The sequence below is a fragment of the Corvus kubaryi genome, unplaced genomic scaffold, assembly GCF_017639235.1.
Source record: "Corvus kubaryi isolate FWS band 111438036 unplaced genomic scaffold, C.kubaryi_AGA036_p1.0 37334, whole genome shotgun sequence".
Lineage (NCBI taxonomy): Eukaryota > Metazoa > Chordata > Aves > Passeriformes > Corvidae > Corvus > Corvus kubaryi.
The window spans coordinates 9,938,424-9,954,799 of NW_024581108.1; the positions used below are offsets into that span (position 1 = coordinate 9,938,424).

At 41.2% G+C, this 16,376-nt stretch overlaps 1 protein-coding gene across 3 annotated transcripts in view; it reads left to right on the forward strand.

Moving 5' to 3' along the window:
• TGFBR3 (transforming growth factor beta receptor 3) overlaps window positions 1–16,376 on the forward strand; it is a 116,248-nt gene that overhangs the window by 40,112 nt on the left and 59,760 nt on the right. For all 3 annotated transcript variants that reach the window (XM_042030234.1, XM_042030235.1, XM_042030233.1), the window contains exon 3: window positions 5,849–6,033. In XM_042030234.1, coding sequence (XP_041886168.1) covers window positions 5,849–6,033 — 185 coding nt within the window. The remainder of the gene's footprint in view (window positions 1–5,848; window positions 6,034–16,376) is intronic.

A 16,376-nucleotide genomic window follows, 5' to 3' on the forward strand; every position in this document is an offset into this window, starting at 1 on the left:
AAAAACAGTAATCTGCTTTAGTCTTCCTCCTGGCCAGTAAGAAGGTCTGATATTCTCTGCCCTGCATCTTTCTTATGTCAGTCACACTTACTCAGAGAGGAAAATCGTGTAATCCAGGAGTAGTCTTGGAGAGCCCATCCACTTGTGGTTGCTGATCATCACGGAGGTGCTTCTTCTTTTCATGAGCAGAAACACTGTGGTTTCCTCTATGCCGCTGCCTCTCAACACAAAGCCGTGTAATATTTCCTACCACCTGATCTTGTCTTTTTCATCTCTCAAGGCTGCTTGCCAGAATTAACTGGTCCTGAGCAGAGATGTCTTGCTTGAGTGCTTGCTTAGGAGTGTGAAGCTGTTTTTTTCATAGACATCTGTACTAAAAGCTGCTCTTCATATTAATAGTGGAGGTTGTCCATTATTCTCTACATTCAAATTATTAGGAATTTGGCTTTCCAGGTGGTCATTTGTGAAGGGGTATGCCGGAAGGAATTTAGTTTTTACTGTTAGAGAGCCACTCATATTGAATAAGTAGTAGTGACTTATATTTTCTCTGGGAGGGATAGGTATCACTTCTCTCTGTAAATTCTTATTTGCCTCAACTGTTGAGTATATTTTTTGGTAAAAATGCTTCCCTCAGTGAGAAACTCTTTATGAGAAGAAGGTTGTGTAGGTGGTAACAATTGCTCCATGTAGAACAGTGGCCCTTCGCCCATGCACTTGTATCTTTAGAAATGAGTGGTGAAGGTCATGGGAAGAAGTTATTGCTGAGTCTTGCTCAAGTGCTCTGAGAAGCTTTTTAGTTCAAGAGAAAATGGCTTTCCCTCCCTGTTGTTGGTCAAAAGCATGTTTGTTTCAGCCATCATTGTCACTAAGAGATATAAGAAAATGCCCTTAAATTAACCTTCTCTGAAAGAACTTTTGTGGAAGTCTGTCATTTGGGCATACTGAAATCTCTGCTTTAGTTAGCCTCCTCCACATCTTAATGTGCCTTTCAGCATAAAGTGATGAATTCTAGCAGGATCCGCAGTAATTTATATTACTTTGTACCTGACAGCATAGAGATCCCTTGTGTTCCTCAATAGTCTGGATTCTGATTTTTTTGTTTTTACATATAATGACGAGATTAGTGTCATTCTCTCATTCAAAAAACAATTAGAATAAATCTGTCCTTCTTCTGAGGAGTGTTCAATCCTATTGGTGTGGGTTGTACCCTCTGCTATGGCATATGGGAACCATGCTAATGTGCTGTGGAACCCCCAGCACAGATTCATGCAATTTGCGGGAGCTGCTCGTGCTTTTCAGCTGACAACACTGCAGAAATCACCATGGAAATACAACAGAAAGTACATTACCCTTTACTATTTGAATAAAATCAATCACAGTTATGAGTTGGTCTTGGGCTGTTGTGTTATCCCCCTTAGTGTCTTACTCCCATTTCTGCTACCTTCTTACAGCAGAGCACATGTTACTCATTAGTAGCATGGATGATATGGGAAACAAGAATGTTGAAGTTGTATTGAATATGTTCCAGATGGACACAACTACACAGTATCAAACAAGGTTGGGTCTGCACTGATTTCCTTTAAAACATTAATTGGAAGTGAAAAATAATTCAATACTCAACAATTCTCTCGAATTCTGAATTCTCAAAACATTTGCTATCGTAAAATATATACCTATTAATTGTTTCTTATAAAACTGCCTAACCTGCTTTCCATCCTCTAAAGGCATTAAGCAACTAAAATTTGATTGTGGTAGGAGCCAGGATTTCCTAACAAGATTAAGTGGTTACATGCTCCAAAGTTAAACAAAAGCCCAAGGATGGCTGTGTGTGTGCACTTAGATTCTCAGCAGAGAAGGCATTAAAAGCTTGTGACATCACTAGGATGGATAAACTGAAGATATCTTTGACCCTTTAAGTTTGAGGGGGATGGAGACACAGGAGAATATCTGTACATGTTTAGAGCTGATAAGGCAATCTTGATGTGTTAATTGGATGTTGAAAAGAATGGATTTTGGCAAGATGTTGGTATTGCTGATGCGGGTGAGGTTGGCAGAAACAGGGTGTGAGGCTGGAGTGGGAAACTGGCAAAGCCTCATCCTGGGGTTTGTGGGGGGCAGAGCAGCACGACAGTAAAGCTCAGGTAGGATGAAGCTGTGGTTTCATGTTGGCTTTCAAATATGAGTAGGTGGTGTGATAGACAATCAGATAACAATAAGGTGATAAACAATCAGATTAGCAGCGTCCTAGGGTGGACTTTGTGTTTGGTTTTTTTTCAGAGTGGTAAATATGCCTTTTTTTAGGGTTTAAACTACATAGAGAAAGTAACTGGCTTTCTAGTCAGAGAAAAGTGGCAGGCAGGCAGTAAGATAAAGAGAAAGGATCTGTGAGGGAGCCAAAAGCTGCTAATTTGGATAGAGGAGAGCTCTCGCAGCTCCCACTGGAGTAACAGTACCTTGTAGCAGCATCCACCTTTCTTTGACTGGGGCAGATCTGCAGGTGCAGTAGGAAGGGCTAGAAAGAAATGCAGTTAATGAATGTTGAGGAAATAACTCCATCATTGCAGCGGTGCACATGGTGTAAGAATAGACTAAAGTACAGCATAAATGCAGACAAGGTGGCAGAAGGAGCTGCCTTGTGCCATGTACAGGCTGAGCATTCAGTGGACTTTGTGACCTAGGAATAAGTTTTCCTTTCACTTGGCACTACGTCCAGGTGTGCCAGTGTATGCTGGGCATGGCACTACACCCAGATCAGTGGTTGGGCAGATAAGCCAATATCAACGCACGAGGATTGAGGTTTGATATTGCCAGCATGTGTAAGAGGAATGGTGATCATGGGAGTCTTGAGTTGCTGGGAAAGGCAATATGGGCCCAGGACATAGCTACACAGGCACCTATGTGAACCTTGGCAAAAATGAGACAGCTGGAGTAACCTCTCGGTTATTTACCCCCCAGCATGCCTTGTACATGGGCAGTCTCACAGCACGTGTGGGCTCATTGCAGTGGAGCATCCTCTGATACTCTGGTCGTCAGTTCAGATTTCCAGGGCTGTACCCCTTTACAAGGCTGGTCTGAAAGCAGTTCTATCAAATGCAGTAGTTCCCCCAAAGCATTGGTTTCTTAGACTGAGCAGCTCAGAGCAGCTCTGTGTACCCCTTCCCTCCAAACAGAGTTGACAGAGGAGCATGCCCCAGGCTGGCAGGGCGTGCGGGCAGGTGCTGTGCAGCTGCACTGCTGGAAGAGTGGACCTACACCAGTAAGCCGTGCTCAGGACTGGTGCAGCACGTGGGCTCGCTGCCAGCAGGGTGACAGGATTTCTGCCAGAGATCTGGCCCCTGTCCAGCCAGGGTGGAGTGCAGGCAGAGCAGGCATGCCTCATTCTGCCCGTCGCTGTGCAGATAAGCTCAGCTGTGCACAGTTAGCCAGGATCTGAACCTCTGCTCCCTCTGGGACTGTTTGCATCTTGCATGTTGAGCAGAAAAGAGGGATTTCTTAATGTGCATGTGAGGTGCCAGCAAAGGAGGCAGTTACAGCCTGAACAAAACAGTCACAATCATCTTCCCCTTCTAGGATATGAGGGGAAAATCCACATGTCTTCTACTCTAATGTGGTAAATTTGTTGAGAGTAAACACCAGATGGAGGCTGGAGGGGAGGATTGGTAGATGTACTGCATTGGAATAGGTGTTCACAAGGAAATCACAAGGGAGGTATTAGGTCTTTCTCCTGAACCTTTGCTAAGTAAAGTGCATGTTTTTGTCAGCAACTTCATTTCTGGTTTTGTTCAGTCTTGCATCTTGTTCTTTGTGAGTGAGTGTGTGTTATGACTGAAACATCTTAACCATCAACTCCATTCTGGCCTACAAGAAACGATTCAATGAACAAGTGCTTCTTTCCTTCCTAGCCTGAGAAATGTTTGTGAAGTTTAGAAAAGTTTTTTGTGCAGGTTGTATAACATGGTGTGCTGTAGGACTTACACATCAGTGGCCGGGCTAATTGGTTAGTAGGTTCTCTGATCTGCTCTTGTACATCAGGAAAATGTGGCCTCTCTACTGATTGTTGTTATTGTTACAAATTCTAAATATTTCTTCAACCGGAACAAAGGGCAACTTTTTAATGGATGGTTTTTTTTCTTAAAGTGAGTATCATTTCTTGGACTGGTCCCATTTTGTATGTGTGTTCTTTAAAAGGAGTCAAATAAACCCCAGAAAACCTCAAGTCCTCCAAGCTGGTGGTCAGTGCTACTGCCAAGCTTCTCGTTTATAGAGAAGAAAGTTTGTTTATGCTCTGTACCCCAAGCACAGGCATGCGTAATTTATGCCTTGAGCATTGCCTTTACAAATATCCCTGCTCTGTGGGAGCTCATAGGATATGCACTATGCACTGGTGGGTTTCAGGAACGGCCCTTTTGTGGCCCAAGGCACTGCAGAAATCTCCCTGTGCTCAAGGGCTTTTCTTTTTCCAGATAGTCTGGTTTAAGCCAGACTCGGACTTGTAAATAAATGGCCAACTGCAAACTGTATTTTGAAAGAACCATGGTTTTAACCAGCAAAGTCTAGGTCAGTGCTAATATAATTAAACATACGTGTACACCAGTGTCAAATGAGCTCTAGTGCTACAATAGCTGGCTTTAGACTTGACAAAACCAGACAGAGCTCTGCCATTTAATCAGTTGAAGATTTTCTTTATTTTGAACTTCTTTGAAAGGAAGCATTTTACTACAATTGCAGACATGCACGATCTGGAAAGAAACTCTTCTTCTAGCTTGTATTTCTCTTTTATGCCTGGCAGCCTCTGAACTGACTGATTCATGTGAGTGTAATTCTTACCTGAGTGACTTTGGTGCAAATTAGGGGTTAAATCAATTACGTTCTCCTATGACCTTCTGAATCAAAAACATACATGTATCTGTTACTGTCAGGGGTGGGCTTTAGCTGTTTTGGAAAAGCAGGGCTGCTTTTCCTAAATATTTGTCTTGATTTAGTTTCCTGAGATATAGTTTAAATGTAAACTGCCCCGTATGCTTCAGCTTTTGTGCTATCTTGCTCTATCACATCACACGGTCTCACGTACTATATAAGAGTATGGCACTGCATCATGCTGTGGTGATTATTTGAAAGGGCGTACACTCTGTTTTGGACTAGATAACTGTTATCAGTGTAGATAATTGCTGTCAGACACAAAATAGACTCAGTAAACAAACATTTCATTTTATCATGTGACAGATGCCTGCTGTTTTGTACAATGTATTTGAATGATGTTCACTATAAATCAGCACTGCTTCAAAAGCAACAAATCCAACTCGCCCAAATCCTTCCTGATGTAATTACCTTTATAGTAGATGTTAACTTTTTGTTGTTATTTATACATGATTGCATTTTCAGTGTTTGCAGATAACAGTGTTTGACATAAATAATTCGCATCTAAGACAAACCAATTCCCCTGCTACCACTGTGGTGGTGGGTTTTTTGGTTGTCTGTTTTTTTGAGGGGTTTTTTGGGGTGTTTTTGTTTGGTTCTTTGGTTTTTGTTCTTTTGTTTTGCCTTTTTTACTTTTTTTTATATTTTTTTTGTTTTCCTCCCTGGTAAAGAAAAGACTACCTTCAATTTTGGAATTCATACTTGAAAATTTAGACTTTCAGAGAGAAACAAACCAATGAGTTAGCATATTCAAGAGAACTTAGAAGGGCAATGGGAATAAATGTCTTAATTTTGTGGAGAATGAACACGAGGCTTCTGCTTTTGTTCCCGTGGATTTTCTGAACAAAAGGATGATCATTATTTGACAAGTATAAATGATGTATTGCTTTTTTTTCCTCCAAATGATGTGTATCTGTGTCTTTCTCTGCAGGTCCTGTGCCTCAGAGGGAATGTGTCTTATTGCCTGTTAACAATTCACACCCAGTCCATGCCTTATTGGAAAGCTTTACAGTCTTATCTGGCTGTGCAAGCCGGGGCACAACGAGCCTGCCACAAGAGGTGCATGTCCTCAATCTCAGAAACCCCAAGGAGGGTCTTGGCCATCATGAAAGAGAGGTAAAGGGGAAATTACTTTCTGTCCAGATCCCTGGTGATAAGTATATCTGCAAATGGGGTTATTATACGTTAATTTGCTGCATAAAGATATTTCTGAATTGTCACCAAAGTACCACAAAAAACCATGTGCAATTTGAATGGAGACTGTCCACCTATGCTTTGCATGTCATATGATTAAACTGCTTCCATACCTAGCCACCCACTTCATTATCTTTCACAAACCCCAAGTATACTTAAAAAAGGTGGGGGGCGGGCAAAGGAAATAAGAAACAGATTTAGGTCTCCAACAGGCCTTTGCAGAATTGGCTGTCTTCAAAAGCAGATCGTTTACCTAAATGTGTTGTAAATTAACATGAATACCTTTGGATCCCTGCCATGACCACTATAAACAAACACTGAAGTTCAGATTCTTTTACCAGTGTAGTACAGCCCTAATGTTTCACTGAGGGGGGACTGCTGAACAGAAAAGCAAGCAGTGCTGACTATGGTAGTCCAATTACTTATTTATGTGTGCTGCACTCGGAGGGACTGGCAAGAACTTTAGCTGTTCTGAAAGCCACAGCAGAATAAAATTTTTGATGTCAAATTGTGCCATAGTGTTGTTTACTCTCAAAACACATCAAAACAGAGTGCCAAAGTGCAAAGAAAACGGTGCATGCCCTGACAGCTGAGCTTTTTAGTTCATGTTCTTACAGTATTACACACAAATCCTTAGTACTGTGTCCTGTGAGAGCAACATGTGTGTACACAATTAGAGAATTTGTGATGAGAGAACAAAGAGGATGATCCAACAGAGGGAGAAGCTTAGAAAAAGAGGATTGTTGCAGTGAACCGTGTACTGCAGCAGAGGATCTAAATCTGTGCTGAAAGAACTTCCAAGTGAAGTCTTTTATAGTGATTAAAATAAAGGCAGATTCTCTTGGCCAGAATCAGTCTTTCCACTGACTTCAGTATCAGCCTTGTTGGATTTGTGATGGCTTCAGCTCAATGTGTATTGTATGCATCCATGAAACTTCAGCTGTTGTGTTCATTTTCAGTATATATACAGTCTTAAATATCTAGTATATGATAAGAAAAATTATTTACATTTTTTTCAGTAGATATCTTACTGGCTTCCATTAATCAAAATTGTCAGGTCTTCTACTGTCACAAGATGAATAGAAGAATTACACTTTTTTTGGTGGGACTGTGAACGAGGAACAGATATTTTTATATTTGGTGGGGGGTATGGGGGTTTGTTTTGGGATTTTGTTTTGTTCTGGTGTTTTTTAAGCCTTTCTTAGTATGTCAGGCGCTGGGTTATCAGCCTGATAAAGGCACTGTGAATGACTGAAAAAAGTGTAGGTACAATCAGTTCTCTGCACATGAAGCCCAAATTGTAGGGCTTTTTGTTCTTTTGTGGGGTTTGTGGGTTGTTTGCTTGGGGGCGGGGAGGGGGTGTGTTTGGAGGTTTGTTTGCTTTGGGGCTTTTTAGCATGGTTTCTGATGAGAACTAAATAGCTGTATGTGATTCTGCTATGGATTTGTCAGTGCTTCTCTAATCACTCAGCAAACTTTAAATCCGTTGCTAAGTCACAGGCGAATTTGGTATGAGTAGATCTCACAAGGTAATCACAAGTTTTATTGAAAGCGGGCAGAAGAGTACCCTCACTGTGGGGATGTAGTACCAGGGGAACTTGTCATGCCTTGGTTACTAAAGGGTGCCCATGGATGGGATGAAGCAGGCTGCAGCTGGAGCTTGTACCTCCCAAGAGACCAGAATGACTGAAGTGCACATTTGCCTAAGCCCAAATTTCCCTCTGGCCCGCTGCCGGCGCCGCTGGCACTGCTTGCGTAACGCGGCACTTGGTGCAGTTGTGTGCATGCACAACGGGAGCGAGGCACGCGTGCACGAGGATGCAGGCTGTGCCCCTACTGCCTGATCAGCTTGACAGAATCATAGAATTAAATACTTGGGTTTGAGTAAAAATACTTGCTGTCTAGCAGAAAGAGGCTGCTTGTGCCTCATCTGATGTGCTTATGTTAAGAAAGCAGTGTGCCCTAAGCTGTCTTGTCTGTGTACTTTGGGGGTATACTGAAGTGTAGGGCACTGAATAGATTTCAGCATTTGGAGCCTTGAGCCTCCTTCTCCCATTTCCTGAGCAATTTCCAGTCACAGCCCGTGGAGACGGCTGCTCTAAAAATGCACAGGAAGCTGGAGCAATGTTTGCTGGCAACAGTGTTGAGCAAAAGAGTGTCAACAACTTGGAAAGATCCAATTTTACTTATAGGATCAGACTCAGAGAACAAAGCAGAGCAAATGTTATCTTTTCCATTATTGTAGAAACCAACTCCAAGTGGCCCTTTGTCTAAAAGTAGAATGTACCCATCACCTTAAGTTACGTGAGCTTGATTTACCAGCTGAGGTATTTCCTGTTGCCTACAAATGCTGATACCAAAGGTAGAGATCTGTTTGTCATACAGTATTTCCAGTAGACTCCAGAATAAAACAAGTGGCTTTGTTTGACAGCACATTACTTAGATTTAGCGACATCGAAAGCATGTTTAAAATAAATGATGTATTTGTTCAGAGGTTGGCTGAAGTTCTGATAATATGGAATGCAAGATTGGAAAATCTTTAAGGGGAGGCTTGCTTTGGGGGAGGAGGTCGGGTTGTTTTGTTTTTAACCTGCACTATGCTAGAATGCTGCTAAATTACACATTCCTTACTTGCTGGGAGGAGTGTAAACTTCCCCTAGCAAATTCCTTGGAGGGTTCATGCATTAAACATACTTGTGCAGTTATCATAGTTCTCATAAATATGCAACATATGTGTATGCATTAATTTAACTCACTCTGACACTTGTGTAGAATATGCAGACAACAAGCGTTTGCAAATTTAAACACAGGAGGGGTGGCTGATGTGGGGGGAGGGCTTGGCAGGGATGTATGTTCCTCCTGTAACACATGCAGGCATTTCAGTAAGGGTTAGTAAGATTTGGGTGCTTTTCCTTCCCTGTAAACTGGAAAAAAAGTAGACAAAAGACAGACTGAAAATGTATAGGCTTATGTATTTTGAACAGTCTTTGTGAAACTGAATCAGTAGTTTACCACTTTTGTGTTAAGGCAGAAATCTGGTAAATATTGGGTCATATCATGAAATGCTGTAATCGCATCTATGATCTTCAAGGAATTTGTTTGTATTTTACTTCATTAATCCCACTGGGGTGAAATCTTGTATGTTGAGACGGGGAATGTCTTCTTTCTTCAAGCAAAAACCCCTGAAGTTCCAATCTTTTTCAAGTATTTCTTAGAAATGTCTTTTATCACCATTCATATTTGGCCATGCTTTATCATAGGAAATAGAATACGGGTGCATGTAATAGCCTCAAGTGTTTATATTGAACTTGGCATGAAAAATGCAAGCCTTTTTTGTTTGTTTTATTTGATCAAATATTCCTGGGGAAGTGAGTGCGTGTGTGCGTTTCTGTACTGATCTGGGTCTCAGCTGAATGCCAGGAACTACTGAACTCTTACAATAACTTTCTCTTTGGCTTTGGGTATCTTCACTGCTTCAGTTTCTCAGTTTTTAGAAAGGAGATAGTTGCTTCCTCATGGAGCTGTTTGTTCCGAGGAAGAGTTTGCAAAACTCTAGAGATGTGCACCAGAAGAGTGTGTATAGAAGAGCATAAAAATTATTTTAAGATGGAAGCCCCCCTTTAGGTATATTATCAAGTCCTAAATTAACAGAGGATTCTTTTTTTATGCCTCTTGGTTGAATTTCCCTGAGCTGCTTCAAGCGTGCAGTCACAATTGAAATAGTTAAGGGGAGAGAGGAGGAGCATATAAAATTAATCTCATGTGAATACTTAGGATTGAATACATATGAATACATGGAATCAGAGTTCCTGGCAATGGATTCACTATTGTTGTCGTTGACATCCTCATCCTCAAAAACTTTAAGATGTTACGCCTGATACAGATGTTTAACATGTGTTATATGAAATGAAGGCAGGAAAACTAAGGACTTGTCTATATTTTTATAGTTTTGAGTAACGCCACTGAGGCTGTAATAATCCAAAAGACCTTTTTCCCCACTGTTTAATCAGTGCTACTTGGCAAAAATCTATAATAACTTCAAAAAATTTCCTTTGAGAGTAAACCTGATATTAAAATGGCTGTTAGCTCCTGGAATAGGCTAATTATAATGGGCTGATCCTGAATTCAGGATAGTTTTTCTGTGTCACAGGATTTTGGGTTTTTAAGACTATGAAGATCTGGGTGATGAAGGTGGTGAAAACCTAGTTCGTTTTGCCTATTATGCTACACATTTACTGTATTTCCCAGTGTGTTCATTTTAACTGTTTTCAGAAGTGTAATACTACAACAGCCTTACCCAAGGCTATGTCAGGGAAAAATGTTTTGTTTCATGCTCAGGCATCCAGAGATCCAGGAACAGCCTTGAGATTCAGCTCAGATAAAGGGGCCACTTTCTGGGCGTATTTTAAACATGCTGACCTGCAGCACCAGAGCCATGGTCAGAGGGGGCCTGGAGGTCGTGTGCCGACAGCAGGCAAGAAGGGAATTCAAGGTTTGTTATTTGACAGCTGGAGTTAGTGAGGATTTTGTTACCTATTCATTTGTTTGAATAGGTATACATCGCTGCACATGGGTATATTTAGTACTTCTGGTAGGTCAAAGGCCTTTGCTTTGAAGAAAAATAGTTGCTGCTTTAGAAGAAGCAGCTTTGAGAGATAAAACAAAGCACTGTGCCTCTGCCAAGGTACAGACCAAATCTCAGCATTGCAAGGGTATTTTCCTTTCCTTGCCTCTTCACTTTCTGACCACCTTGGCTTGGCAGCAGCAGTGGATCTCTAGCTATTGCAGCAGACATGCAGGTTTCAGTGCGAGTATGTACAGGGGTTTTGAACCTTCAGTCTCTTCAGCTGGCCAGCTCTCCTGTTATGCTGAGCCCATCCAGGTTATTAATCACTTCACCCCTTACTTCTTGTTCCTTGATGATGTGTGGTTCATGAAGTTATGCAGAGGCAACATAATCAGCTATAGTGGGCATACAGAATGACAGTGGAAAATGAGTTTGGCCACCTGCAAGCCTCTTTGTCAAATTCGAGGTTGACTACTGCTTTTTATTGTGGTCTTCTTGCATGGTGTGTTGTGAGGGAAGAAGATCCACAACATAAGAAGATCGAGAATGGGAAGTCCAGATGAATTACTGCTTCCACCAGTGCTCTGTGGCAGTTAGGTCTCAGAGTCAAGTTGTGGGTGACACTACGGCAAATGTACTCCAGGAATACCCTGTATTTGTTGCTTGGAAAGCAGGAGTTCCTCATCACATGCATCTCTGATCGTGGGTAATTTCAAAAGCTTGCCCACAGCTTGTGGTAGCTCCACTGGCTCACCAGGGTGGTTTCACAGGCTGCTGTTACTCCCTTTACACACAGCCATGCCCAAGAGCCCAGCTGGAGTACTGGACTGAATCAGAAATTAAGCTCATGATAGACCTTATAAAGCCTTAAAGATAGTGGCAGCATGCTCCACAGAAATCATAATCATTCAGTGTCTGTCTCAGATAACTCCACGTCTGCTGAAAGCCGCAACTCCCATGCCGCTGATACACTAAAATGACATTCATGTCTTAATTGCCTTGATTGATGAACATGGCATTGCCATATCTTTAAGAAGTGGATTTTGCTTGTTTTTTGAAAACCATCACAATGCTCTTCCCCCTCTTCTCTTCGTTATCACTTTTGAGGCTTCTGTGCTTGCATAAAATAACACCTTTTTTAATGTGCCTTTTTCATCTTGTTTGTCTGGACTGCAGTCTTTGCGTGTTGTTTTTAGCCAGCTCAGGATTTGCTGGTCATTGGACTTGGCAGTCATTTCAAGTTCTGCCCACCAGAACTGCCAGAGGAAGTCCTGTGTTGGCCAGAGAAGCATGTTTGTACAGAGCCGGCTGTCCTGCGGGAGCGTGGCTTGATGCGTGTCTGCCCTTAAAGAGGCAGCAGTGACATCTCATGACTTGGAAAGTGCTGTGCAAACCCTTGGTATTTTCCGTTTTTAGCAATGGGACTGTTTGCTGTGTGCAGAAAGTGAGCCCTGTTCTCAGTTCAGAGAGCTGTGTGGAGCGGTGTCTGAGGCCATGCCAAGGCCTACCACAGAACGCTGACGGGTTCAGAAGGAAAAACGCCAGGATGAGTTTTCTGACTGCTCACAGTTTTTGTGTTTGCTGTCTGCTGCTTAAAGCGTCACATTGGAAGCTGTAAACTGGACTCTTGTTTTCCTCTGATGCAAGTGCCTGCAGGTACTGATGTGCTCTTGCAGGGTTGTAGAGAGCAAGAGGGCTGCTGCTGCTGTTTACTAGATGGACTCTTCCTGTCTCTCTATGGCTTGCGTGTGTAAGCACATTGTGCATCTGTGCTCACATGTTTCTTTCAGGCAGATGTGTGTTGATTTTTGATCATAGACTGTGATTTGTGTTTGTGGTCTCCAGTTCCCTCAAAGCTTGTATCTGATATGTCTTAGAGTATTTATAAATTACTACTCTGTCTGTAATTACTTTCCCCAAGAAAAGATAATTAAGGAAGTGATGATATTTCCAGAAGTCCATTTATATCACAAACCCCATGGTCAGGTTTCAGTCTAGCTTTGGGCTCATGCATATGTGTGTGAGATATTGGAGCAACATTTGTTGTGAGTGGTCATGTTTATGTTGTTCTCTAGAGTGTCTGTTTGAACCAAAAGCTGGAATTAATGAAGTCATTCTTCTTCAGCTCCCAGCACAGGGGAGAATTTCCAACATAAATTGTGTGGACCTTGCCATGCATGACAGTCATGCTCCTGTATCAGCTGATAAAGTAAAACCATGCTATGGCAAGATAGGAAAACAACAAATGTTTTAATTGGTTGGGTGTTTTTATGTTCTCGCTTTTCAATTACACTCGACTTTGTGTTTCTCTAGAAGTCTCTTATTTCCCTGTGAAACATAAGCAGAGTATTTATACTTTTTATTTAAAGGAGAAGATGCGAAAATAGCACCACCATGAGGTACAAATATCTGAAACTTTAATTGCTTGAAAAGTTTGAAGGAAATATAGGTAGTTCATAGCTGATACTGTCTCTTTAACAATTGCTGTGGCAATTTATAATAAAGAAATATTTTTATTATTAGAGATCATTCCATATGTAATAAACCTGGTGATGGCAGTAGTTAGTGTTCCTGGATGAGAGGTGGTATTTGTTGATGACTCAAATGCCATCAGCGAGGGATAAGTATTAAGAGCTGTCACCATTCTGGAGATAACCAGCATTCTCTTACCCTGAAGACTGAAGTCTGGCTCACTCTTCCATCATCTCTCAAGGAAGCACAGTGTTCATGTCTTCTGCATGAATGCAGTGTGTTAGTGCGTGTGAATATGTACATAGGGTTTCGAGGCCTCTTGGGAAAGTGACTCTGTCTGACATTGGTTTTGCAGAGAAGTACAGTGGCACTTGCTTTGTAGGTGTCTCTTCAGAGTAGGCCATTGGAACATGCCGTCTTTCCTCTGCTAATTGGGTTTCAAGTGATACTTGCAATGAAGTAAATTGAACACTGAAAATGCACCTGGAAGCTACATGGAAAAATACTGAATGCAAGGAGCAGCAGTTGGTTCTTTCTTGCTGGAAAGCAACCCAGTATTTTCTTCAGTAAATCTCTTTTCAAGCAAGAATCAGCAAGACAGTGTAGATATGAAGTGCATAAAATGGCATCATTGTGCAAGAATATACTTGATAGCATCACAAATACCTTCTGGAGGTTTTTGTCAGATTTTATGGTATTGATTCTGCAATTATATAGAGAAAAGAGTAGTCTTACTTATAAGGCTAGGCCTGATTAAATGGAAAATCTGGTTCCTTAGAGGTTTTGGTGTTCTTTTTTTCTGTGTAGTTAGTATCATAAAATCATTATTTGAAATATTCCCCAAATACTCCTTTGTTTGTACAGAGATTAAAAGTTGTGATTATTTTTAAGTTTGACAATAAGAAAAGAATTGGGAAGATTGAAGACCCACCCCAGGGGAATAGAAAGACAATATATTGGTGACAATTACTTTTAATCTTCTGAAAGCAGTTTCCTTTGTATTTAATTTCTAATATTATTTGTGAGCAAATGTAGTACAGACACATATTTGCACCAACTCTTACTTGGACTGGTGAGTTACTGACAATAAAGTAAACAAAACTGTTTCCTAAATCTGGAGCTGCTGCTAGGTTTTCTGTTTTTTATGAGTCATGCACACATGCTGTTCCTTACTCTGGCTTGGAAAGCAAGAATTTAATTTTTCATATCCAATAAAGATGTGAATGCTGCATTTTACACTCTCCTGTGTGACAGTGCCCTTTAAAAGACACCTGTAGAATGATGTTTCTTTTTTCCAGTCATCTGGATTTATGTGTGGTCTAGCTGCAAACCGTGAGGACCAAATTCCTTTGTGTGTGGAGGCTTTCAAATGGCATAACCCTTTGTCCTGCAGTATTTCTGTCCTCTTTTTCATGTTTGTTTGTAGTATTTACTTGTTTTCTGAAGCCGTATTATATCAGCCTCCTCCTCTTCCCCACCTGCAGCTTGTGAAACAGTGGAAAGTATGATGTTAAACCATTAAGGGTTTACCCTGAGATTTGGAAATTGTCTGTTCAGATTCCAGTTTTGCTATGATGTTCTTTAGACACTGTGTGCTCTGTTACATTTGCATGGTGTTTTGCAGTTGAGATGAACTTGAACCTGCTGTGTTAATTCTACCCTCAGACCTGGTGTGGATGGGATATGCTAATACTGTCTCTGAATACACATAGTATTCAGTATTAGTACCAAGCCTTGATTAACAAGACCTGTTGAGAGGCAGTATGTATTGATACTGTAGTGATACATTAGTGCAGCCCTGTCATTTGTGGCTGGGTGGCTAGCACCTATCTAACTTTCTACAGGCAGTAGAAACTTGGGTGTACCTGGAATAGCCTGCGTAGATTTGTTCAGAAGGCCCCAAATGCATTTAAGGTAAATGATCCTGGCAGAAATTTGTTATACATCTTTTATCTCTCAGTTTAAGAAGCATTTCCTTTGGGACATGAGCCGCTTTTTAGTATGTACTCATATTCTCTAACATAGTTAATCCCCTTTACACCCATTTTTTCTTTTCAGGGCATTGGGTACCCTGTTACACAACTACCTGGTAATAGTTTAGGGGTTGGAGAAGGGAAGGCAAATTAAAATTTGCAGCCCAGATGATGCACTGAAGAAAAAATCTGGATCTGCAATGTATGTACACATAAGTATGGAATAGAAAATTAGTTTCATTTCTGCATGAGTCTTCTACCTGAATTGTTGAAGTAAAATTTAGTGTGATGATACCATTTTTTTGAATAGGCCGCTATCAACAGTGGGGGGGATGCTGTACTTGTGTACAGGGACAGATCCTTTGCCCTTAAACAGATCTAAAGCCAGTAAGGAATTTTCCCACAAAATATATAAAAGGAAGACTGTCCCCTCAGGATTCATTATATGCCATGTGAATGGCGTTGACAGCTACTGATTTATGCAAATCTGAGCAAAGCATTGTGTTTTTAGGACTCAAGTGCTGGGAAGCCTGGCTGATCTGCAGAAGGACGCAAATGGTGTCCCTTAATCTTTGGGAGCCTGAGCATCTAGCTCAGGTCACAGACAGAACTGGTGAAGTGGTCCCAGCTTTGCACTGATGGGCATGAGTTTTCCATTGACCTAACCATGGGGCTGGTCACTGTGGGCAGCCCTTGCTCTCCAGGTGACCAAAGTAGGGATTATTGTGTGAGGGTTAGATTTGGTTGGCAGAGCTGAGCAGAGTTGCTTGTGCAGAGACTGCTTTTTTTTTGCTGCAGATGGAATTTTTTGAAAAATCTTATTTTTCAGGAGAATTTTGATTCTCAAAGCTATGTAATACAGAACACATTCAGTGAAAATTGAATTGAAATATATATGCACAGGGAAAGCTGGATTTTATGTAATTCAGGTAAATTAAGCTAACATAGGCAGTGTGTGTATGGTATCTACATAAAATTTATCAGTAAACCCTTTGGGTTGTACTTTCAAGATGATTGTCACAGAACTGTCTCAGTATGACTTGCAGTAATACAGTTATTGCCCTTTGTGTTCTGTCCTTATACAAACCCTCAAGTTTTCTTACTCTTAACTATTCTTGCACTCTGAAAGTAATACCCCTTTCTATTGCAAATAGGACTTCAATAACTGTCCTGCTTTTGTTCTAAAGGGCTCCCTCTCATCCGACTGTTGGATACAACTGCCAAGTCAGTGTATGGGCAGAGGTCAGTTTTCT